The 26,779-nt window shown below is 38.3% G+C and overlaps 2 protein-coding genes across 6 annotated transcripts in view; one reads left to right on the top strand and one right to left on the bottom strand.

Annotated features, from left to right (window-relative positions):
• Positions 1-4,720: 4,720 nt before the first annotated feature.
• Positions 4,721-13,429, bottom strand: si:dkey-126h10.1 (vesicular inhibitory amino acid transporter). Its single transcript, XM_052534620.1, has 3 exons — positions 13,196-13,429; positions 9,583-10,299; positions 4,721-5,280 (listed from the first exon to the last, which is right to left on the bottom strand). The coding sequence occupies exons 1-3, from the start codon at positions 13,427-13,429 to the stop codon at positions 4,843-4,845; spliced, it is 1,389 nt and encodes a 462-aa protein (XP_052390580.1). The 3' UTR covers positions 4,721-4,842.
• Positions 13,430-14,599: 1,170 nt separating this feature from the next.
• The window catches only part of lama2 (laminin, alpha 2), a 171,871-nt gene continuing 159,691 nt past the window's right edge, over positions 14,600-26,779 (top strand). For all 5 annotated transcript variants that reach the window (XM_052534639.1, XM_052534640.1, XM_052534641.1 and 2 more), the window contains exon 1: positions 14,600-14,790. In XM_052534639.1, the coding sequence (XP_052390599.1) occupies positions 14,724-14,790 (67 nt within the window). In that variant the 5' untranslated portion in view covers positions 14,600-14,723. The remainder of the gene's footprint in view (positions 14,791-26,779) is intronic.

Raw genomic sequence — 26,779 nt, forward strand, 5'->3', positions numbered from 1 at the left:
CTCCAACTCTGATGAAAACAGCCAATCACAACCTGGAAATGGAGAAGCACCAGATTGCAATCTCCTCATCATCTGGAGTTACCTTCCAAAAAGACACTTCTTGATCTGAGTCTCTGGCCTGCATGGGTGAGACACAAACAGATAAACCTCAGTTCTGAGTCTGAGTACTGCAATGGAACATACGTTAACAGATACACTGTTCTGAGTCTGAGTCCTTTTACCAGGAAGTCTCTTCTGAGTCTCCTGCCTGCGAGGATGAGACAATAGCAGATCAACCTCCATTCTGAGTCTTGTCAAGGAAAGGACAGCAACAGATCACCAATGTTATGAACCTCTGGCCTGTGAGGGAAGAGAAAATAACAGATACCAAGTCCTGAGTCTCCAGCTTCGAGGCAGCAACAGATACGACCATGTTCTGAGCCTCCAGCCTGCGAGGAAAGAGATAATCTATGTTCAGACTTCATTTAGAGTCTTCGTCCAGCAAGAGAACAACAGATGCAGCATGTCCTGAGTCTCCAGCCTAAAGAGATAAAGAGGATCGATCAAGTTGTAAGTCTCTAGCCCAGAGAGGCAGAAAACACACAGACGTCTGCAACAAGATTAAGCTCCGGCAAGCAAACCTTAATTCCAAGGTACAGTACCTTTGCATCCGTGTTCCAGCTCCAGGGTCACATCTGCGTGTTCCCGATTTTAGGACCCTTTGGTGCTCCAGGAGGTCAGCATCCTTCAGCACTTCATGTTCAAGTTTTTGTGAAACCAATTCGCATTGTATGCATCTTATGCACTTTATTCTTATTTAATTTATGGTATTAATTTAGTAGTTGTTGATTACTCTTGTCTATCTTTTGTTAATAAAATCTGTTTTATTATACTTGTGTCTTCCTTGTGTTGATGATACAGAAAGAGGTTCTACAAGTAAGAGATCCCACCAATCTTTCTTTTGTGATGTACTCATAACCACAGCTTAAGTGACGTGTGATCCAAATATTATAATGTCATTGTTGACGCGAGTACCCATCACTACACTATTTTGCCTCCTTAGGTTGGCGAAATAAAAAATGCATGACTATCTTTTATATTTACTTACATAACACCATCTTGTATTGATTAATTTTAGGAGGGATTTGCATTTGTATGTAATATACTGTATATTCATGTCCAAAAATTAAGGCCTACATAAACATACATCTGTATGGGCGAGAAAACTATATGTCAATATTTGAAATTGTTTCTAATATGTTTCATGTATGATTTTATTTCATTTAACAATATAATTCATATATGGTAATTACTTATATTACATTTACATATGGGGCTGTTTGCTTTGCTATTAACACAAGACAATCTATTCATCCATCCATCTACTCTCCAAAGTGCTTATCCTCTATAGAGTCAAGGATGCTGGAGTCTACTAAACAAACCATAGAGCTTTCTATTCAGAAAGAAATAATGACATAATTGTTATATTCTTCTAAGAGCACTTGAGCTTCATTCTGAGGCACCTTTGCATGACTGCATGCAATTATTACCAGTGTTCATAAATGAAGCTGTCAGGAGCTGCTCTCAAGGACTATGTCTATACATATTAAGATTAGAGCTACTTGGATTTCACATGAATAAAAAATATATATTTATATTAAGCAATGTCTTCACATTCAATGTGTGTCATTTAATTGTGTAAAAATGTCAATAATTGTCACTGAGACATTTCAGATTGTATTCCTAATTTTAATAGAAGTTAAAGGAAAACAACTCCTTGTCACAGTGTCTGGGTTGTGTTCCCTGGGGTTCCACTAGATGTCCCCCTTTCTCACGGTGTCTGTCACCTTATCACTTCCTGTTCCCTTATTTGGTCACCTTCCTCCTTGTTGTGTAATTGATTGTTCCCCCACCTGTCTCCTGTTTCCCCATTATCCTTCTGTGTACCCGGTCTTCGTCACGTTGTTTCGAGTCTTTGTCATGGAGTCCTTGTTTAATGTTACAGTTATTTAATGGCCGTCATCCTTGCCTTGCTTAGTGTTTGTGTCTTGTTCATGTTATGTTTTGGATCTTCTGGTTTTGACCCTGCCTGGACTGTTTACCCCTTTGGATTTGCCCTCAAATAAACACCATACCTGCAATTGGATCTCTCTCTCTGTGTTTCCAGTACACCGATCGTGACACTCCTCTACACCTCTGCCTGTGTGTTTTTTTTTTTCTTGTCTCTTTTCACCTGCTGTCTCTCCTTTTGGAAAGGATGGCACACAGTATGATTGGTTTCTCATTTTTCACAGAAAAACCTATCATCTGTATCTTTGTTTTTCAGGGAATTGACTGCAATTGACATCATCCAAGGACTGTCAAGTGTGCATGGTTTCCCATCTTCATTCTAAGTCTCTGTGTCCATCCATAGCAATCATTGGAAGATCTGTCTTCTGCCAAGCGGAGGTGCTTTTGAACTAGTGCCGCTGACACTTCACAGAAGTCTCCAATGTGGGGATAAGATTTATACTTGTAGATTTCATCACATATCTACTCTAAAATGTCCAATTTCATTTTTTGTAGTGACAGCCTGTCATTTTCCTTGAAAGCATAGTTTCCTTTTCTAACTGGAATTCAGTATCAAGAGGGATGCAAGGAAATGTTTATATATATATATATATATATATATATATATATATATATATATATATATATATATATATATATATATTAGTTTAACAATGTGGTAAAAGCATTGATTTATTTGTTTAATGGTCACAATTTACCAACACTAATGAAACCAGTGAAGTAAGATTAGGGTGAGAGGTGACACTTTAGTAGGGACCAGATCTCACTTTAGTTGCTTATTAGCATGCATATTAATTACATATTGGCTGTTTATTAGTAGTTATAGTAGTTAGCGATGACAGAGAAGGACGAGAGAGGACCAGGCCTGGATTTTAGTTTGTGTTTTGGTTTTGTTTGTGCGCGGCAGTCAGCCGTGAGGGGCTGCTGCGCTGTTTTGTGTTTACTTTGTAATTAAAGTTTCAGTTTGATTGTCCGCCTGTTCCCACCTCCTTCTTCCCATAATTAGGAAGTTTTATTGTTACAAGCTTGTTAACAGCGAGAATTGGAACTTAAAATAAAGTGTGACCGGGTGGGACTGTCTGTTTGTACTGAACAATGGAACACTGCTAGTGTGCTCAGAAAACAACTTGAAAACTTGAACAGTCTTTTTCAAAAGTCCTAATGGGCGATATAAAAATAGTCTATCAGTCCCAATAAAAAGCAATGCCATTCATATTCTCTATTACTCCCTGGGGTTGGGCTCAAATCACATTCACATATTCTCTTCATGGCAGGTTTGACATTTGATATGAGGCCAAACGTCGTTGGTTCTTGAGTGGTTGTTTATCAGTCACGATGCTTATGTGTGAATGAGATTGGAGAGTGTTTGCGCTGTGTGGCTTTCCTTTCTCTGTGTGATCATCTCTTACTCTGAACAATGGTGATAGATGATTCCTTGAGCAACTTATTTTTATGACAACAGTTTCAGAGTTTGACGTGATGGGTCAGATGTGTGGGTTGTGTCTGACTAGGATGTGAAGAAACAGAACAGTCTCACAATGTTTACCAATTTATATGTTAGGACAAAATATTTTTAATATAATGCTTATGGAATGCTCTTATAATTTTATTAATATTTGATATACTCCTTTCTCATTACATTGAGAAAACATTATTAGAACATTTTTGGAGAAACTGATGATGTTATTTGTACTTGAACGTTCAGAGAAACATGTCTGTAAAGTTCTAATCCTGACAAGAAAACTGGACTTTTTTAACATTCTTCAAATATTACAAATAAACATTCAAATAGAGTTTTATTCTGGGTGAAAATACAGTGAGTAGAACATTTAAGAATCATTTTGTAACTTTAAATAACGTTCTAATCATGACAAGTTAACCAGACATTTTTTAAATTCCTAAACATTCAAATAAAACAATATTTTGTGTAAATATACAATAAGTAGAACATTTAAAGAATGCTATTGTTACATGTAGGTAAAGTTTAATCACAACTTTTTTTAAAACATTAAAAGAAAATGTTTTTCTAAGCTTAATTCATTACCCTGGTAAGTGTAAAGACGTATCTGATAATCATATCCAATCAGAGTCTGTCATACTGAGGAAAAGGGCCAGACATGTTGTGAAAGATCATGCAGAGTTTGGCTTTCCGTGTCACAAGCTTTTATACATTTTCTGCTAAATCAACTTGCTTTTTGTGCTTATGTCACTTAGGCCACATGCATGGGCTGCTGGGAAACATTTGCCAGTAGCTCTACAGCTATCTACAGTAGACATTACTTAAAGAGTTTTTCATTCAGAACTGAAGAACTGGTCACAGATTAAGACTTGATGACTCTTGGTCATGACTGACTGTTTGACCCTGTTGTTTGCCCCGCAGGAGTAAACACAAACTGAGGCAGTTACGAAAAAGTGCTGTTTCAGAATCTCATAATTTAATAGCCTATTAGTTGCTAGCAGTATGTTTATGATTATTTTTTTTACATGCAGTTAACTGACTGTCAAAAGTAGTTTACTGCACTCTGGAGACAACGAGGGAATAATAAACACACTGTAGAACAGGATCTTGTGTACTTTTCATGCATGATTGGCCTGGTAAGTGCCTGAGCAATGAACATGGTGAATTATGGTGACAACTAGACTCGACGCTAGATAACATTTCACAGTCAGATTTGTGGAAGGAAGCAAAGCAGGCTCATTAACCTCCAGACACAGCTCCATTTAACTTTATTAACAACCAAAAACCACCAACCAGAGCAAATGGAAACGCAGACAGAGAGGACAATTTTTTATCTATTTGTCCTCGAAGGCTGTTATCATTCCTTTGATGGAACAAATAACCCCTGAGATGCTGCAGAAACAGCCCAGCAGTAATATCAGCAGGTCCAGAACCCTGCGGCTCACGTCCAGCTGAGTCCATTTCAGCTGCAGGTGGAAGAGAGCCGGGAGCAGAAGAGTCATGGCCGCCCCGGTCACGCTGCCCGTGAGGCCCATGAGGAGGGAGAAATGAGGCACGCACAGCGCCATGATGAGGGTGAGGAGGAGGAGAGATCCACGCAGGAGCAGCGTCCCCCGCTCTGATCCTTCTGCAGATGAGCTGAGTTTCAGGACGCCCGTCTGCAGGATCTCTGCCGCGGCGTAGAACGGGAGAGGGTACGAGAGGAGAGCCTTTGCCAGCAGACACAAGTTCACCACCATCCGCAAAGCAGTAGGCAAGTTATCGGTTATCACCTAAGAAAAAAAAACAAAAACAAAAAACGTCTCTTTAAAAAAACATATAAAGTCTCTTTAAATGGGTCATATGATGAGATTAAAATTTCTCCTTTCTCTTTGGAGTGTTACAAGCTCTTGGTGCATGAATAAGATCTGTGAAGTTGCAATTCCAAAGATATATTCTTTATAAAAGATAAGTCTCTTCCACAATCCCCTAAAATAGCTCGTTCTAACAATCCCCCACATCTCTACGTCATTATGTCGGAAAACTTGCATAACATGTTTGCAGCACATTTTACAGAGGACTGTTTCCTGAACCAGCAGCCTGCAATGCTTTTGTGCTCAAAGGCTGTTTCTATAAAGAGAGGCAGTTCCAACTTTGCAAGGACAGCCTGGCGCTTCTAATTAATAGCCTGTAAGTACTTTTTTTTTTTTATAATTTGCCAAATGATGATTCAAACTTGAGTTTTGAACAGTGTACAGTAGAGTAGGCTTGTTGTTTCTCAGATTACAAATGCAAACACAGTTTTATGTTTACGCTGCACGATATGCAACGCAATTCGTAAAAATGTAGTATAAGTCATTATAATCAGTAATTATGTCCCCACTGGATGCAACAAATTCCTCATTTGTAATAGGTCTTATTAGTTTGTCTCATCTGATGTCCTGATCGCGAACAATCTTTCAAACATCTTTTTCGTTTAACCGGATCTTTTGGTGTACCGGTTGAAGCAGTTCACCAAATCGAACTGAATCATTTGAAACAGTTTGCATCTCCAATACTCAGTAATCCTTAAATGACTTATTCAGTTACTCCTAACTGTAGATTAAAAACTGCTAAAAGAGAACCGATGATGTGATGTGCACGAGCAGAGCAGCTGGACTGAGTCTCGTGCTGCTGGCCTGGGAGACGGTATATGTTAAGGGGCGTAACATTTCTGTCCCATGCTTGAGGCATTCGGCCAATCAGAGCTGACCAATCAGAGCACACCTCACTTTTTTCAGAATGATGAGCTTTGTTAAAATTGATGCGTTTCAGAAGGCGGGGCATAGAGGAGAATCGATAATCTACCTTATATTGAAAATAATGTGTTTTTTGAGCATTAAATCGCATAAACACATTGCATTACACCAAATACACCAAATAATGTTATTTTTTGCAGCATCATGACCCCTTTAAATGGTATAGACTTTCCTGTAGCTCAAACAGTCGAGTGCTACTCATGCCAATGTTATGGGTTCGATTCCCAGGGACGCAAGAACTGGTGAAATGTCAAATCTGCTCCTTGAATGCAAGTTGCTTGGAATAAAAGCATCTGTCAAATACATAAATGTAAAAATGTATGGCTCACCTGGACAGAAATAACAGTGGCCACCATTCACCATTCACAAGTGTCTCTGTTTTTGTACTACAGTAGAAAGAAGGGAGCTTATGTTCCCAAGGTCCTGTGTTCCTAAGTTAGCTTAACCCCAACCCTACATATAACCATGGGAACATAGGACCTTTAAATCTAGGGAACATGGGAATAATGTTAGGTTTTTTTTTTTTTTTTTATCTGGGTAAACTATCCCTTTAATACAAAGAAAACTTCTTTCTCTGTCTCAACTTCAGCTGCTATTGTTAGTTGTCACCACAACAGAATTATCCACACATTATCCGGCACAGGTTTTTCACTGGATGCCCTCCCTGACACAACCCAGCACTGAAAGCATCCCCAGAGCTGGGACAGATTCACACTCATGCCTATGGCCAATTTTGTGTATCCAGTCATGATTTTATATTATATATATATTATATATAACACCTAATAAATACGTATTTGTTGTTATAAGTTTAAGAGTATGATTGTTTATAACATACACAGCAAAAAAATCTGAGTGAAAGTAACTCTGGGAGTACATGTGAGACCACACTCAAGAGTGTAAAAGTGTTAAAATAGGAGTGTTAAATTAACACTGAAGCAGAGTTAAAGTTAATGAGATAATTAAGTGATTAATTGAGTGATGATTGACCATTATTGGTGAGACCTGATGTTAACATGCAGAATCAACAAAGACGAAAATCACTATTTTAATGGTGTCACCATTATAGTGGTCAGTGTTTGCTTTAGTTGGGCTCTTGACCCTTAAAATGGGGAAGTCATGGCCTAATGCTTAGAGATTCGGACTCATAGTTGAAGGGTTGTGATTTCGAGTCTTGGGCAGGCAGGAATTGTGGGTGGGGGGAGTGCATGTACAGTTCTCTCTCCACCTTCAATACCATGACTTAGGTGTCCTTGAGCAAGGCACCAAACCCCCAACTGCTCCCCGGGCGCCGCAGCATAAATGGCTGCCCACTGCTCCGGGGGTGTGTTCACTGCTCTGTGTGTGTGCACTTCGGATGGGTTAAATGCAGAGCACAAATTCTGATAATGGGTCACCGTACTTGGCCGTATGTCACTTCACTTCACAAATGTTAAAGTCAGATTTTAATTGGCTGTTATAACAGAGTTATAAAACTGATGGACAAGCAAAAACTATTGTTATTCCTGAATTAAAGTTACATTGTTGATTATTGCAGCCCTATGATTCTTCAACAAAGTATTTGCAGCATTTTAAATACAATCTGAGGAATTTCTTAAAAGTTGTTTGTTCAAAAATCTTTTAAAAGAGTCTTTCAGTTAGACGTGCAAACATCAAGAATCAACCTGTGAATCTCAACAATGGTGAAAATCAAAAAAGCATGTTGCAGTGCATTCTGGGTGCCACATATTAAATTCATCCATGGCTCCCATGATGCATTGCCACCTGAATAAATTATTAGCTCAATTGTTTCAGTAATTTCCTTTATTCTTACTATTCTATTTTTGTTTTTATGTTACTTTTAGTAGTTTGTTTTCTAATGTTTAGAGTTTTTCTGAATATGCTGTTTGTCACCATTGTTGAGATTCCTACACTAATTTTTGATGTATATGTGTGCCTATAACTTTTTTTTTTTTATTATCAGAACAACTTTCAAGAAATCCTTTTAATTAGCGGGTACTGTACAATCACAGGGTTGTTATAATCAATGAGGTCAATCAAATCTGTTTAGGCTTTAATTGAGTCTTTTGATTCATTTTTTTTTTGTCTGTTTGTTACAATTCAGTTGTAACAGCCAAACCAAATCTGACTTTAAAAGTGTAAGGCTCAAGAGCCCAACTAAACCAAACACTGACCACTATAATGGTGACATAACAATAGTGATTTTCATCTTTTTTGATTCTGCATGTTAACATCAGGTCTCTTCAATAATGGTCAATCATCCCTCAATTAATCACTTAATTATCTCATTAACTTTAACTCCTATTTTAACACTTTCACACTCTTGAGTGTGTCTCACATGTACTCCCAGCAGAGTTAATTTCACTCTCGATTTTTTTGCTATGCACTATAAACACCATATTGAATCTACTTCATTTACAGTATAATGGACTGTTTCATATCTTGACATTAAGATCTGCACAGTATCCTACTACAGTTTGTGAGTGGTTAGATGTTGAGTGTTATTTGAGTGTTTCCTGTGGAGCTAATGTTAACTAATTGATGTGTGCTTAATACTCCAACTGAAAAAAGTGCAATGTTTTATATGGTTACATTTTATTTTGATGGTCCCCTTAATGCTCAAGAATGGTAGAATCTAGTACGGTAGAATGAGATGACGTACTTGCAGAGACACTTATAGTCTGTTTATCTGTTGGTTGACCATCAAAATAAAGTGTTAACATATATTTACAGTTGCAGACAAACTAATACTCAAAATAATCAAACTGATATTACAATAAAAATAGTTCAAAGCAAATGTGTCATATTACCCATTCATACTGTATGATCTGGTGTCTGATAAAATGGCTGTTTGAGATAAAAAATAAATTATTATTATTATCACCTACTTATAAGTGGTATTTGACCAAATTAATGAGATATTCATGAGATGATACAACATATTATAAGTTTTTTTTTTCTAATGCATTATGCATTCATTATAACACCTTAAGAATACCCTTATAATGTATTATAAATAGAGGCAATATTTTTTCAATATTTTTTTATATTGGTGTCTGGGATGCCACAAGACACATTTGGGGATTTTTTTTTTTTAAGTTTAGCTTAGCTTCTCACTCGAAAGTAGAGGCTTGGACACGGAAACAGTTTTCAATATGTCACAACTTAACAAGGGTGATTGTTTCTTGCGATTGGTTTTAGTAATAAAGACATTTTATGCATTTTCTCCTGGTGTATGAAGTTGTCAGCTGGTAAATAAGAACAGCCAGTGACTACAGTAGAGTGGGATCACTCCACCTCTTTGGTTTCCTCTCCCCATGTGAGAAAGGCCACAACAGAGAACGATGTCTTCAGTACACAGGCCAGAATGTGAGTCCAGTCTATCATGCTGTTGAAGTCTAGCCTGTTGGTCATGCTCTCCTCCAAAGTAGGCAGATAAATCTGTGATGTGTAGCTAAAGATGATCACCCCCACTGCAACCTGGAAGCCATCGAAGTCCACCACTACCGCACTCAGCCTCCTACTGGCCCACTGTGATGACTGACGGAGGCAGTAGCCAATCACAATGAAGGTGATGAGGAACTGAGCCAGCGAGCAGAAGAGGCTCAGACGCGACAGCACCCGCAGGTCACGGATCAGCATGCAGGGCACCAGGATGAGAAAGGTGATGGCAGAGCAGGTCGCCGGGGTCAGAGAGAGAAAAAACAGGCTGTGGCACATCAGGTTACTACTCACAACCAAGTATAGGATGCACGTCATCACCAGTTCCACCACCTGCGCTGCATTTACCACCTTGCCCCCGATGTAAGGGCAGATGTTTCTGCAGCAGGCGGTAGCGATGTCCTCATAGGTGCGTCTGACGCGGACCGAGTGTCCGTTCTCGTCCTCTTCATACAGGCAGGACACCAGGATCTTTCCGGTGTAGCTACAGATGAATGCGGCTAACACCAGCAACAGCAGACCCACATACCCGCTCTGCAGCAGGGCGTAGGGCAGACCCAGCACAAAGATACCCTGAGAAAACAAAGAAACAAGTTGCCTCAGACAAATGCATGGCTCAATTGAGACTAATTGAAGGCTTTCCTGCCTCTCAGACCCCAAAATCCCACATATCTACACTTGTTTTAAAAGACATCCCAGCAATTTCTTAAAGTCTGAGATTTAAAAATGAACTTATTTCTCATCTTTAAAAAGTACAAGAAAGTCTTAATTAAGATTTCAAGAGGTCTTAAATTTGGGGACGGAAAGACAAGAATTGTGATATAGCTTTATCTGATGATTAAACTTCTAAAGGCTTCGATATCAATAAATAAATATGAGAGCTGCCCATTTTAGAGTTCTGATTTGTTTATTGCTGTTACCAGAATAAACCACATCATTTCTGCTGTTCCAAAACGCCTCCTGCTGACAGAGAATGAATGTGCATTCAATCAGCCCATCTGCTGTTTTTGTTCAGACCAATGTGAAAATCAACTCGTGTTTTTACACCACAAACACACAGAGTTATAAATGTTAACTGGTGGATTGACAAGAAGATACTGCATGATAAAAATCTAAACAATAATATATTAAATTATATTTGTTATTTAATTAATATAATGATTGATAAAAAATGTTTAAAATTAATAAAGTAATTGATAAATTTGACTCCATTTTCTTAAAAAGAATCTGTAAAACGTGAGGTTGATACTTGAACGATTCATAACAGAGGACTCAGACTACATAAAGACGACTAGGAGAGATGTTACACACACACACACACACACACACACACACACACACATCTGTGTGAAAGACACTCACAGCTGCACAGCAGATGGGAGCAATGAAATCACACCCTCTCACACACCCTCCGCTAATGAAGTCATCTCTAAAGAGATGCTAAGTGACAGATATTTTATCTTGTCTGTAATTGTTGGTAAATTGCTTTGTGTTAGACACAATGAATAAAGATACAACAGTGCATTCATTTCCTCTCAGGGTCCTAATGACTGTATCTCTCGTGAACAGACAACAGCTGATCAATTCACTGACAGAGACATGAAAGAGAGAGAAAGCGGGTGCAGAGCCTAGTGAGCCACATGTTTAGGCTTCAAAGATGCTCTTCTGACATCGCTAGCCATCCGTTAGCAATCCCATTCATCTCAACCAGATTTATTTTTTCCTCTCAAAATACTGACCCTTAACCCTAACCTTAACCTCAGTTTAACACTGATAGCACATCCTGATTGAGCATTACAGTTTATTATAATTGGATCTTTGTGATTTTTCTGAAGGGAATCCCTTAAGTCTGAGCCTTATTGTGATGATGTTTTTACTACATCTGACTTCGACAGATTGCAAAGAAAAAATTGCCCAGAGATTTCCACTCAAAAAAGGCGGAGCCCAGAGCCACACCCACCTATTACATCATCACCTCAAACCAGTGATAGTTCAAGAGGTGTTTAACAGCTGGAGCGAACTCCAGACGGTTTGCTTTGACAGGTTTCGAACGTTTCGAACTCCACTAAACCTTGTTTTGCCCTGAATTTGTTAAAAACTGTAACACACCCATTTGTTTTTAGATTTAACTTGAAGTTTATCAGGGCTTTAACTCATTCAAACTGACAAAAGTTTGTGACCTGCATGCTGCCATCTTATTGCCATCATAGGCACGCAGCTCTGACATTTTTTTATACCCAATCATGTGACATTCAGCTATCCTGAGACTGAGCTGAAATGGTTCACTGGAATGTAGACAGCATATAGCAAGACAGCTCACTACAGAGGAAAGACAGATTCACATAGAGTAAGACAGGTGCGTGAAGAGGAAAAGAGAGGCACATTCGGCTATAAAGTAAAGCAGAAGGATGAATTAAACAAGCTCAAGCAGCGATAACGAGCTGTGTGATCATTAACAGCTCTACCTATTACCCTTAGTCTCAAGTGGGAACGACCAGATGAGGTCATTTATGCAGCTAAATAAGGGATATTCAAACACACACAAACACTCGTGCAATCATTCTAACCATGCAGAATCTGAGATTAGGAAATTGGCTGATGATATTTTACTAAACATTTAAATTTAGGATCGTAACAGGCAGATCCAGGGTGAACTCTTCACACCACTGAGTGCAGCATTTCAGCACAAAAACGTACATGACTAACCACCATATGAAAATCTAATTTTGATTGGCAACTCATACATTCAAAGTAACTGCAGCTACACGTCATCAAACTCTTATTAGAGTATCGGTAGTCTGTTAGGTTAGGGTTAGTATTAGTAGAATAAGTTGAATATAAATTTACGTCTAGTCAGCTGAATGTCTGTTGTTGAACCAACAAAATAAATGCAGATGCAGTTACTTATAGTGAGCAGAATGTCTAAAGTGGATTATAAAAAAAAGTAAATATAACAAAATGTTGTGAGGTTCATGCTTAAAACAAGAATTTTTTTTTTTTGCATATTTGGTATAAAAATGTAAATCATGTTACATTCTCTGAATATATATATAATATTGTTATCTTAGATAAATACTTGTTTTTAAGATGTTTCGATTTTTTATGAAAAATGTTATTTATATTTAGATGTGGAGCACCATTGAGCAGATGCTGGCCATGCAGTAATGCAGTAAGATGATCTGCTGCATCCTCCACAACAACAGATCATCCTAACTTTTTTTTTTTTTTGGCAGTGTTTATAACGTTATCTGATTTACATAATATATTTTCTGAATCAGAGAAAGCATGTGCACATAAGCGACACTACGAGCGAGCGTATTTCAGCTTTTGTGTTGTGTTGTGTGTACAGTACCTGTGGCCAGCTGCACATTAACTTAGCACTTTTTCCTAGACCTTTTTTTTCTACATTTTTAGATTTTAAAAATTCACTCCCAACACATGTGTGATGAAGGTGTGTGTGTGTGCTCACCTGTATGGCACTGGTGACGTTCCAACCCGCCTCCCAAGTTGTGATTTTCGGCCGTGTGCTGTGAGAGCCGTCTGTGTGTAATGCAGCCTGACTTTCAGGACTGGAAGCCTGAGACTCACACCTGCAAACGTCTCCGTACGTGTGAGCCAGCTCATCCCTCACCACCAGACCCCGGTTCTCCTCAGCACCCGCATGGAAGCGTTTCATCCAGAGACCCTCCGCACAGGTCTTCATCCAAGAAAGCTGAAAATGTGACATTGCTCAGACACTGAATGTGGAAGGAGTGCACACAACTGCTTGGCTTTTACACCTTTACTTCACATGAAGTGTCTCAACCCAGCTAAACTCACTGACATCCATCAGAAAAGTCAAACTGTCCAGTGTCAGTCTGAGCACTGCAAACGCATAACAGAGATCCGGGCCATCACACCTGTGAGGAAAAACTGTCTGCGCATGCATTTTAAATTGGGCTACAGCAACACCAAATTATGGAGGACTGACAGGGCGATGAACTGTAACATTATAATCACTTGAAAATGTGTGTTTGTCCATGGATGTTTGTTTAGGAAATATTTGGCTTTCCATTTTGTCAGAATGAGGACAGTCTGCTTTCGGTGAATACAGATGATGTGTGAGTTCAACACTAGAGGGTGCAGAGGAAGTCCAGAAACTCCAGAGTTCAGCTCTCGTCCATACCTCACTCGCCCCGAGGAAAAGACAGGACACTTTATCCAGCGTTTCTGACTCACTCATACTGAGAACATTAGACCAACTACACATAGGACACACGTTACAGCGTCTTATGCCTTCAAACATTGTCCTAACAAGATTAACAGAATCTCAGCAAACAACCTCAGATGGAAAAGGTTTTTTTTTTAAGCAAAAATAAATAAATAAATAAATATGATTTAAACTGTGTGTCTGTAAGTTCCAGTTTGTGTGGTGATGTTTAATCTTTTCCTCACCCTTATGTCATTCTAAACCTCTATGCATTCCAAAAGAAGATATTCTAAAGTACAGGAAATGTATTATTATTTATTTATTTATTTTCTGAACACAGAATAATAAAATGGCAAAATATCAAACCATTGTTTTTTAACAAAATGTATCATTTTCACAGACATGTTACCTTTTATGGTTTAAATGCCTGCTTTTTTTTTTTACCATCAAATTAAAATGAATAAATAATAATAACTAAAAAAGTCTATACCAGAATGGGTAACAGGGATGCAGATTTATCCAAAAGTGGGGTCAGATGTAGTTTGTCTAACATATCCAATATTTTATGTTATTACAATTATTTGAGCAACTTTTAATGATTTACGGAGATGCAATTACAGAATGTTTCAGTATTTTACAGTATTTGTGCAGGGAGAAGATGCTTTCAAGTTTTCCAGCAGAGGAATGTGATCTCGGGACGCCCCCTCCTCAAAGCGCCCGGGATTGGAGGGCTGTGCCAGACGAGCGTCCCAAACTTCCTAAAGGAGTTTCGGACTGCTCCTGGACTGCAGAAGAGGCAGATCGGGACATGAACAGACTGTGTTTTCTCGTGTTCTTCGGGCTGCTGTGGCGGTGTGGTGGAGCTCAGCAGAGAGGTGAGTGGATCTACAGATCTCGCGTGTGCGTGTGTGCGTGTGTGTGTGTTTGTGAGGGAGCGCGCGCGCAGAGGAAAATGAGCGCGCATCACGCGCTGCCCGAATTCATGCGGAGATTTACTCGCCTGAAATATAGAATGTATGCCATTTTTTGTTAACTAGTGAAATAAATGTTTTTATTGTACGGTCCACTGACAGAATTCAAACGATGCCATACATTTTTTGAGTCTCCGTGACTTACTAGTGATATAATTAACAAGATAGCAACTGAACTCACATTACTGCATCAAACTGAGGGTTCAATGTTTAGTGGAACATAATTATTTAGCGCATTATAGCTACAGTATTATTTGTCTCTGCTCTCTCTGCTCAACCCTGTTACGTGACTTTGTCCTATTAAAACAATAGCAATTTTAGAATTATGACTTATTTTTTGAGGACATGACTCAAACAGAGATATTTCCTTACTATCTTTATCAGTATTTAATTACATTTATTCTTATATTGGCTCAATAGTTCAACTCTGTTATAGAAAAAAATCACAGTGACTTTTTTTTGTCTCAGCACTTCATAAGATTATTAACAGAGAATAGAAATCTCCTCTGATCTTCAGCCCTGTTACACTGAAGCCACAGATGTCATGTTATTCGTTGTACTTTTAATATTACTTTTGTAATCTACTTTTATCATTATAATATGTGATTACAAGACAGACAAACTGAGTGATACTACCAGATTTCATGCTGTTATCTATTTCAATTATTTACATTACAAACTTATTTCCACTTCAGCTTTTTTCTTAATTGTTTTCACAAGCAATCAGTTTAGCAGAAGTTGCAATATCCTTCAGTGAAATAACGGTCGATGTGCTCTCTCTCTTCTGACACGAGCAGTGGTCTACTTTCAGCTTTCTAACAAGCTTTCTTCACTGAGAACCCTTGAATAAAATCAATTTGTGAGCATCAACGCTGGCAGCGTGGAGTGGCCTTTTAATATCACGCTGCTTTAAAAGCTTTGTTAAGATAAATATTGTTTCATTTCTGAGAAAAAAAGAAGAAGAATGCCAACAAATGGAGGTGTTTCTCCATCCATGTTGAAAAACCTGCACAGCTGGCCACAGATCAATGGTAGTTTCTCAGCTGGAGCAGGACTCCTCCAGAATAGTGTCATTTTACAGGCGTTAATTTGACCATATTCAATTGTAAGACTTTGCTGGTAATCTGCATTGCTGCACTGAACAGCTGTGGACCTGCATGGAGATTCAGGCTGGCCTAAGCTGGTCTTTCTGCAAAACATGAGCAGTCTGATGTGCTGTCAGAGAGCTTTGTAGTCTCACAGACATCCAGCATCCGCACAAATCCCCAGAGAAAGCAGCAGTCAGAATATGCTTACATGTGTGATCCATCATGAGGCTTTTCCTCCTATCAAAGTCAGTTCTGGGTTACTGTGACTCTGTGGTTTGGGGCTCACAGACACACGAGGGCTGCTCAGTCACAGAGTCAGATTTATTTACTGTCAAGTGATTGTTCAGTTCATATGGTCTGCAGATGAAAGACATGACAGATCTGCAAATCGTTTAAGGAAGCATGTCTATTTTTGTGGAGACCATGATACATTTTATTTTTCAGAATTCGTCGATGAATAGAAAGTTCAAAATAATTTTTTCATAAATGTCTTTACTGTCAATTTTGATAAATTTAGTGCATCCTTGTCAAGTACAATAATTCATTTCTTTAAAGCCCAGACTTTTGAATGGAAATGTAGATCGAGCTATAAAGAGAAACGCATCTTTGTGGCTATTATGCATGTTCAGGCTTTGTCTGATAAAAAAGAAGAGACACATTTCAGAATGCTTGAGGAGGAAAATCAATAGGTAATTCCACAACGCTGCCGATGAATAGCCCAGTCTGATCAGGTCTGACTTCATCCTGGTCACTGCTGATGAACAGATGCTAAAAGTACGCTCTGATGGATTGTTTTCAATGTTTTACCGATTGCTTGATGTGGATTTGCTTGCACACCACAAGAACGGCCTCTAGGCTTATTTATGTTTGAGAGTATAATGACAGAAAGAGAAGCAGGGGAGAATCATTTAGTTTGATATTTTCAGTGTTCTTCTTTTGCAGGCGTTGTGGTGTGGTGCTCCATATTTTACTCTCCATCGTTCCCTGCAGTCCCTCTGCAAAAATGACCTTTAGAGGTTCAGAAGCTATGAATTTGATACCAACAGATACTGTTTTATCACAGTGAAATCTCTGCGAAGACTCTCTTATCAAGAACCATTTTAAGTTAATGTGTCGTTGTGTGTTTTCAGCTCAGTCTTCTGTTCTTAGATTCTTTGAGGCACAAGAATATAAATAATTTTCATACAGAGCAAGAGAATAAAAGTTTCTTCTATGGTTCTTACTGGACATCTGCTCACCCTCAATGCGTTCCCAAACCTGTATGACGTTCTTTCTTCAGTTCTTCATGTGTCGTTAACAGACTTGGAATGTACTGCATCTGTGGAGCACATGGACCTCTTGTATTTGACTTTTACAGAGCATGCTTCAGAGCATCCGTCCTAATTAATTGTCATTGTATGGAAAATAAGAGTGAGAGGATTCTTCTGATGTCTCGTGTGGAGAAATGACAGAGTGTTTATGTTTTGATTAATTATTCTTTTCAGAATGCCCAATCTCTAGGTTATTGAAGCACACTTCAGTCAGTAAAGCTGAATAAACTCAGTGTGAATGCAGTGTGGACCCATAAGCAGAATCACAGAATGAAGTGAAGGGTTCTGACCTTTGACCTGCATTAGAATCATACGAGGAAGAGTGAAATCTCCGGACACACACACACACACACACACACACACGTGCGCGCTCCATGAATGTTTTCATAGGTGGCTCGTGGAGCTCCCGAGATTCATAACTCTCCAGGAAGTCCCTCTTTTCATCTTTTGCTGCTCCGCTGCTCTGTTGCTCTCCCTTCCCTGCGTGTGTCTCTCTCTTCACCTCTCAATCTTTGATGATGGATCCGGTTTCTTTCTCTGTCTCCTCTGTGTCTGTCCCTCCCTCTCTCTGTGGAGTTTACAGCAGTCTCTGGCGCTCCGGACTAACAGGAGCCAGTGGGAATCAGTTCTGATCTGATCCTCACAGTCGAGCAACACTATGATGTCTGCGACTGGGACAATGTTGGCATAAAGCTCTCTAATCCACATTTAAGAAGTACAGTTTAGCCTCATTTAGTCAATTTAAAAAAAGGACATGTTAATTCACGTGTATTTTAACTGCAATTTAATGAAAATGCTGTATAGTATAAGTTTATATTAAATTAGCTCACCTTCAGTGTGCTTTTCTGACCTGCTTGTGTATTTTTATATGTAATTAATGCTAAATATACTGGCAAGCATTGGTAGGATGGAGGAGAATGATGAAGATGTTAAGCATTTGTGTGTGTGTGTGTGTGTGTGTGTGTGTGCTCAATGAGCCTGTTTGAGTGTGTGTGTGATTGAAAGTGAGAGCGCAGCTAACATTGTTATTACTCTCGATTTCATTTTTCAGAAAATATGATTGAATTCATAATACTTCACAAGATATATGAGGCAGCAGTCATGCTGTTAGCCGAGGAGAGAAAATGCTTATTATATTTGGCTTATGAATTTTGCCACGTATTACAAATGTAATGTGTGCGCTGCGTCTGAGACCTACGACAAAGCAAATGTTAAGAGGCGCGGAGGTATGAAATATGAATGCTGTCTGCACGCGTGGCTTTCTCATATCGCGCTGTGCCGTTTATCAGAGGTGATGTACTGCGGTGGAAATGTCATGTGACGCAGGGTGCTCAAAGCCAGGGTTTTGATTGGTCCATGCATTAAGTTTGACATTTCAAGAGTCGTTGACCAGCAGACAAACGCTGATCAAAAATACAGAAAAAACTGTGAAATATGCTTACAATCTCAAACAGCTGTTTTCTGTGTGAATCTGTGTTAAAGTGTAATGTATTTCTGTGATGCACCGCTGTATTTTCAGCATCATTCCTCCAGTCTTCAGTGTCACATGATCTTCAGAAATCAGAATAATATGATTATTTACTGCTCGAGAAACACTTCTGATTATTATCAGTGTTGAACACAGTTGTGCTGCTCAATATTTCTGTGGAAATTGTGATACATTTCATTGTTTCAGGATTCACAGATGAACAGAAAGTCCAAAAGAACAGCATTTATTTGAAATAGAAGTCTTTTGTAACATTGTACATATATTAACTGAATAACAGTGTTCATTTCTTCCAAAGTACCTCAAACACTGAACATTTGTGTATATGATTTATTATAAATTATAGAAATATATTGCATTAAATCTAGGAATAGTTCATGTCCTGGAGAATAATGACAGAAAATATTTACATTTGATTGAATTTAGCAACATATTCAATGTTACTGTTTCAGAAAGATTGATGCAGAAAATGAAAGTTTTCTTGCTTTTCAGGAAGTCTAGTTACTTGACTGGCTGTATTTGCTGTGGCTTCTCTTGTAAAACATTAATGCAGTATTGCATCATCTCATAGGATGATCTTCTTGTTGTTAGCAAGGGCTTTTAGGCAGAGACCGTCATCTATAGATGCAGGATGGAGTATTGTTCTGGAGTCTGTTGATCCATCGGTGTTTGTCCCACTCTCAGTGACTTTGAGCTTGGTATTATGCTAAATAGATTGTGTTATTGTTGAGGACAGATGTGGGCTTTACTGTCCTGAGTTCCTGCTTTTCTCTGCTCTGCTGTTCTTTCTGCAGCTGAAAATGTTTCCAGCACTGACCTAGCCAATATTCATCCTTGAATGAGGCACTTTTGTGTGTTATTCAGTTGAGACCCATGAAGGTTAAATGAATAAATCATCCCAAAGTGAAAAATCTGACGTTATTTAGCCACACTCATGTCCTTCCAGCTCGTTTCACATGAATATCACACATGAAATGTTCATTTGAAGCACAGTTCTGGGAGCTGATTCAGGTTTGCATTGTAAAGTAAAACACAATAGCTTAACCTTAACACGTTTAGTGATTTCCAGCTGGATGATATTTCATAACAGAGCAAGATATCTTGTGTAACGGCATATTCTGTCTTCTAGAATGAAGTGCATGGAATAACACTGTAAAATGAACATTGCATTGGCTCAGACGTATAGCCATTCAGCGCTCCTTTGCCGTGTATTTCAGCATGAGGTTAGTCAGGCCGTCAGGGGTCTATTACCCAGCAGCCCTCATTTACACACTCCTGTCCTGCAGTAGGCTTGATTACCTGCTTGATTCATGGGAAATAAAAGCGTATCAACAACACACAAGCATCTGGTGGCTCGTTCCCGTCTTTGCTGCACCGCCGGCAGTAGAGCGATTGCTAAAAAAATGTCGACCTAAAAATGATTTCTGTTGTAAATGTGCACCTATATTTTGAACAAGGTATTCATGAAGAAAAGTGTTTTCCGCTGCCTATTCCTGTTGTTTCTCAGAGGACTCCTACTGTGCATTTACTGTTTTAGACCTTGATTAACCCTTGTGCTTTGCTGAAAGTCCTTCGCCTAATTTGGTGTTCACAAATGTCCGGCTTACAAATAATTGGGTCTTTCGTTGCGCTATATTATCACCAGATGTTGGATGCAGTCTTTTTGTAGTTTTGTAGTTTTTGTAGTTCTTTTTGGAGCTGATTTATCATAGGCCTCACTGGCCTGAGCTCATGCACCACAGATTTTGATTGAGAGAAAAAAATATTATTTGTAGATAATTTTGCCAATATTTACACAAAAAACTGAGGTGCGTGAGCTCAGATCAATGAGGCATATGGCCATTCAGTCCCAAAAAGAAACACAAAACTGAAAGGAAACAAGTTAATAAAAAGATTGAATGCAGTGATAGTATTTCATAATGGAACGCAACACAAGGGTCAAGAACTTAAGAAAGGTTATATGAGGATATTACATCTAATAATGAAGTCAACCGATTCAACATTTTCTAGCATGTGGAAAACAGTCAAAAGACGGAGTGAGTAGATGTGACTAGTCTTGTAGGTATGTCAGTTGTGGTCTTTTATATTCAGCTAGAACATCCTTCGTTCAGTGTCATCTGAAGGTAGATTGTTTAAGTTGCGTTCACGGAGCCGATGAGCTGGGATGGGACGGAGCGGCGTGATTCACCTCACAGACACGCGGCTCAAACTCCAGGGACGCGAGAGGAGGAAATGACTCTGGCCTGCTGAAATGGATTTAACAGATGGACGTACGTTGTGTTCTTGGAGGAGGTGGGCTTGACAAGAACAGTCTGTCCGAGATGTGCACAGTTCTGCTGTTCTCACAAGGGCCTATTATATGCTGGGAACGTGTGGAAGTGTGTGTGTGCTGGGAGACACACACAACTACTCTCTCTACACTGATGCTGTGAATGTGGAATCGTGTGTAGGTGTCTTTCTCTGTAAGAACGGCTTTCTGCAAAACATCCTCAAGCTCAAGCAAACCTACACATTCCTGAGCAGTTTTATTTCATGTTTATTTCATGATTGCGTAGCCCATGTGAAATTAAATACAATATGAATGATATGTTGAATATTGATGAGGTGTTGATATGAACAGTGCATGTGAAAAATTAGGAAACATTGTGGTTTTAAAAGTTTTTAGTGAAGTATATTCTGCCTACGAAAGGCTGCATTAATATATATATATATATATATATATATATGTAAGGAAAACAGTAATATCGCTGAATATTATAACAATTTAAAAACAACTGTTTTCTATGTGAATATATATTTTAAAATGTAATTTATTCCTGTGATCAAAGCTTAATTTTCAGCATCGTTACATTACAGCATCATTGTCACATGATCCTTTTTTATTAAATAAATGCCAGTCTTGGTGAACAGAAGTGACTTCATTAAAAACATTTAAAGATCATAACATTTCCTAGCCCTTGATAAATACTGTGAATATGTATGGCCATACAGTATGTTAATGAGCTCATTGATGTGTTGTCATAATCATCAGGATTTCTAAAGAAATAGTTTTTCAGTTAAATTTTTGTATATGTTCTGGATAAGGAAAATAATGTGATTTAACAAAGTAACAGATGAAATAATAGCGGTATATACATAGAGCCAGATTTATTAACAGCTTGTGCCAGTTCAAACTCTCTTTTGGCATTAAAAAAACTACTGTCAAGATTTACTAAAGACACGCGGTGAAACATCAGTAATCAAAATGTGTTTCTGCAGCTGATCTTATTGCGTATGCAGTTGTTGAAGTTTCCCTTTTCACATTTATGGGCAGAGAGAATTTGAATGAATCACGCAGAGTGATTTACGAAGGATTGATAGTCAGGTTACTGGTATTTGCACCGTTATTTAACACCTCAGAAAAGCAGGTATTTTCGCATTTTGCACTAGCTATGGCTGCGATAGTTGATCATTTGGATAATATAGCAATAGAGTGCCAAAAAGTTTGTTTCTGAACATCTGACACACAATGAACCAAATACCTCAAATACCTCCAAAAACAGCTAATGGTACATTCATCAAAGACACAATGGTGCTGGAGCAGATTGTCCTCTCTCGAGGGCACAGTGATGGTCTCAAAGTCTTCAGTTCAGTTCAGTTCATCAGCCGAGATCCAAACACACTTCTACCACCGATCCTGTAAGAGCAGCACTCAACCGCTCGATCACAGAGGACCGGAGGACCCAACATACGGGCCAGGAGCCTAGAAAACCACTGGACTCTGTCCCTCACACAAAGCATCAAATGGCTTCAGAAGACTAATATAATACATTCAGAATAGTGTAGGGAAATCCTTGAACACCTTGCTGGTGTGGAACGAAATGATGATAAGTAAAGGATGACAACTCTCACTTTTCTGTGTATTGGAGACCGCTGTATGACAGCATGTCTGCAGGGAGAAGATCTGAACTCAGAAAGCAAGACTACATCCTCTCACTTCCCCCAAAATATGTCCTACTGTTTCATATGGACCCCATTAAGAAAAAAGCAGCTCTGAGAGAACAGACTCCCAGTCTAGCGGCTCTGAAGACTGTTGACATTCCCTCATGCATTGAATTCAGTGAAACAAAGCAGCAAGTTTACTGTTTCCCTCAGGTCAAGCGACCTCATTTGACCTCATTTGCCTTTGACCTTTAAAAGCACAGAAAACGATCACTGGACTACTGAGATAGACTGAACCTGAGTCACAAAACGACATGATTCTGTAATGATATCTACATGCAACACTCTCCATATGGAGGTCAAAGAGCTGCATATAAGGTGAGTTGAAGTCCTGCCATGAACGAGCCGTAATCCACTCTTCAGCGTGTTAAACAGTGGACTCATTCCTTCTCAAATTCAGAGTTAGATGTTAATCAATTCACCGCTCCACATCCTGCCATAATCGTCAGGCCTTTTTATGGAAGTACTTTATGTGTTCTGCTCGTCTAAAGAGCATAAAAGAAAAGAACGGATGAAAGGAAATTCTGTTTAAAGTCCGATCCAATATTTTCTCTTTCTTGTACCATCATGCTTCCTCACACTATTGTCCTCAGAGTTTAAAACGTTACTAAACATTAACCAGGTTTCCGGTTTCTAGCATGCTTTGCATAGAACTGTATAAGGCAACTTTTAAAAGAGTTTCTGTAATGTTGAAGTTTTTGTGGTTACCATTGTGATGAAAATATAGCACATGAATGTACTGTAAACACTACATTGACTCTATAAATTGGTTTCAGGACCACAAATCCATTAATTTCAACTTTTTTTTTTCTTTTTTTTTCAAGCACTTAACTTAGAAATGTGTTTAGATTACAAATTATTAAGTTGTGTAGGCATGCACATCGCATTAAAAAAAGTTGCTTTTTCTCTCATAGATCGCTATTAAATATCACAAATAATTACAAAGAAACGATAAGTAACACATTGAACTAAGCATGAAATTTAACATGAAATAGTATTTTCTCATAAAACAAAATAACTAAATAATAATAATAATAATAATAACTTTAACAGTGCAGTTTTGTGCAACAAATCAAATTTCCCATGCTTTATTGGGCAGAATTATATCATATAAATAAAGCACCAACTGCTCACACAATGGATGATTTGCTCTCCATACTATGTATTACAGTAAAAAGAAATCCATTGTAATTTCATAAATTCAGATACTCTAGCTGTTTTATAAGCAGATGTGATTTCTTAAAGAAATGTCTCATTAAACACTGAAAGCACAGACTAGTCCTTCAAAGGCACTTCAATCTCCCTTTTAAGTGACACGTGTGCCAAGCTCAGTATGGTATGTAAAAGGTTTGGGAACTGTTCCAACGCTTAGACTTTACAGAAGTTTCCATATTTTGTTTGTATGTCATATCCAAACCCTGTTCCTTCCTGTGTGGGTTAATGTGTCCAGAGAGAATAGGGATCCTAAAGCTAAAACAGTCTCTCAGTAGAAGAAGTCGTAGTAGTTTTTTTGAAACACTGCCCATCATTTGCTCAATCAACCCCTAGATAAGACTCAAGCCTGCACGAATGTGTTTGTGTTGGCAAGACAGCAGTATGAGGAAACGGTAAGCACGTCTACCTTCAGAAACCTTGCCGGCTAAATCATAAACACCAGCTGCAACCGTTATGCTACAGATGTCTGATTCTTCAGAGGACCCAGACTGATGTAGAAATATGGCGAGGAGTGATCCATCACATGAACTTTACAGCTCAGCTGATCTAAATAAATCAAGCCATAACTGAGCAAAGATGGCAGGGTCCTGTGGTGCCAGCCGAGCAGCTGTTATTAAAATAAATGGAAATGGAAAGGATTGCTCTCTCCCAGTATATTAGACCCGTTAATAACACAGGAAAGAAAATTACATTTCATGGGGTCTTGTTTGTTCTCTTCCTGGAATAATTACTGAAATTGTCTTTAGCATTTCCGCTTCAGGAAACTACTGAACCATAGTTTGACCCAAGAGGACACTTCCAGCATTTGGAGTAATAGAGTTAGCTGCGGAGTAACAGTGCCTTGCCTCCTAAAGCAGTAGTAACAACAGAAAAACTAGAAACACACACACACACACACACACACACACTCTACTGGTTTACTGCCATCAGCACCTCTTGAACACTAGTCAACGTATGAACTGATTTATATCAGAGCAGGGATTCACTTAGCAAAGTGCCATCATTTGTTTTCCATTTGCCTATTCGAAATGAAAACCATACCTCAGAATACCATAATGTGCAAATTATACCAAAATATACATAATTTCAAAAATTCCCAATTATGTCTGTTCATTGTTTGCCAAGGTTTGACATTAAAAGCAATAACAGTCTTAGTGAGCATGCTTCAGTTCTTGACACCTTCTGAGAAAGAAGGTGTAATATAATATAAATGTTTGGACAAAAATACAAGACGCACATTTCACCTTTTAAACCTACCTGCTTTAATTACAACTGCATTCACGTTTGCTCAGTTCTTTAAAAACTGAGGAACAGATGCTGCCCATTGATATTAAGTTGTAAATAGCTGGAAATGTTCCTTTAAATAGACATTTGCTATGCTTCAAAAAAAAAAAAAAAAAAAAAAAAAACACTCTTCACTGTGGTATTAAATATCATAAAGCATGTAAATCTTCCTCCATATGTCACAGCTCAGCCATTTGTGCTCACTGAAATCTAAGTGTATTCACGTTCATGTCTCTGTGGAGCTACTGATAGACTCTTGGAGAGCGGTGCTGTTAGTTTGCAGTATCACAGGGCTTTAGTGTCTGACCCGTCACACCGAGCTTGACCCCTCTGTCTCTATCAGCTGTGAGTTTTAGAGCCATGTCATAGTAACACGTTTAACACTGCTTTTATTTATGGGCAAATGCTGGGACCTTTATGAGGGCAAATTATCTAACCTTTTATGTGTCACTATGTAACTTTTTAAATTTAATATGTAAATTAATATAATAATGTAATCAGCATCAAAAGAAAAAAAAGCTGCATTGCAAAGGTAAAGCTTTATCTGCATCTGAAGTGGCATTTAGATTTACACAGACTGCTTAGTGCAGCTCAGCAATGTCATGAATGCATTTACAGTGTCGTTAGCATAAATTATGCAATGAAATTAATTTTTTAAATATACAAATATAATGAATATAGATATATGAAATGATGGCAAAAAAAAAAAAAAAGTTACACTTGTTACATTTACCCCCTATTTATTTTTATATTTTCATGGACTCTTATTTTGTTTCTCTTCAGTTCATGTTTCCTTTGTTCTCTTTTCCTGCCACTAGTTAATCACCATGATTTTTGATTAGGCCTAATTAGATCACCCCTGTTTGTATTCTGGTGTTTTTCAAGTGAAATGCTCACACAAGTGGAAAGGAGGTCGGTCCACCTCACTTAAACCCAAGTTGAGAATTCAAGATGGCTGCTCCTTAAATGAAAAATAAGCGCAAGCTATAAATACTATAATAATAATAAAGCTTCTTAGCCATATACTCATTACTGCCCAGCTTCTATCTGTGAACATGTTGTTATGGTGTATATGAGTGTCTGCAGTTACAAAACATAATGCTCTGTTTATGCTAACATGAGTAAAAACCACTTCAGAGGTCAATGGCATGCTGCATATGTCCCTCAGGTTGTTCTGTTCCTTGGTCGGGTGTTGTTGTGTTGTACATGCGACTTCGTTTTTTATAAGCACATTACCTGGTTTTGTTTAATAAATAACTTTTTGTTACTTGAACCCTTTTTGGACATTCTTCTTCTTCTTTGGACTGAAATGTGACAATACTTTAATTTTTTTATTAGATTCTAACTGTTTTAAGATTAAGAATTAGCATCTTGTTTAAGGCTGTTCTGTTAGACAGATTTGATATTTCACTCTCAGATAGAAAACTGTACAGATGGCCATGCTAAACGCTAGCGGTATGTAAATGTAGTTATATGCAATAGAATGACCTCTCTCTGAAGTGACTTCATTGTGAGCTGTTAAAGGACAT

This window comes from Carassius gibelio, chromosome A20, assembly GCF_023724105.1.
Source record: "Carassius gibelio isolate Cgi1373 ecotype wild population from Czech Republic chromosome A20, carGib1.2-hapl.c, whole genome shotgun sequence".
NCBI lineage: Eukaryota > Metazoa > Chordata > Actinopteri > Cypriniformes > Cyprinidae > Carassius > Carassius gibelio.

Bases quoted from the DNA above. Each gene is read 5' to 3' on its own strand.
- si:dkey-126h10.1 (XM_052534620.1), bottom strand. From the start codon at position 13,429: ATGAAGACCTGTGCGGAGGGTCTCTGGATGAAACGCTTCCATGCGGGT. The intron at 10,300-13,195 runs GTGAGCACACAC...TTGTTTTCTCAG, and splicing joins ACGTCACCAGTGCCATACAG to GGTATCTTTGTGCTGGGTCT. The intron at 5,281-9,582 runs GTGGAGTGATCC...TTTTTTTCTTAG, and splicing joins GGGGAGAGGAAACCAAAGAG to GTGATAACCGATAACTTGCC.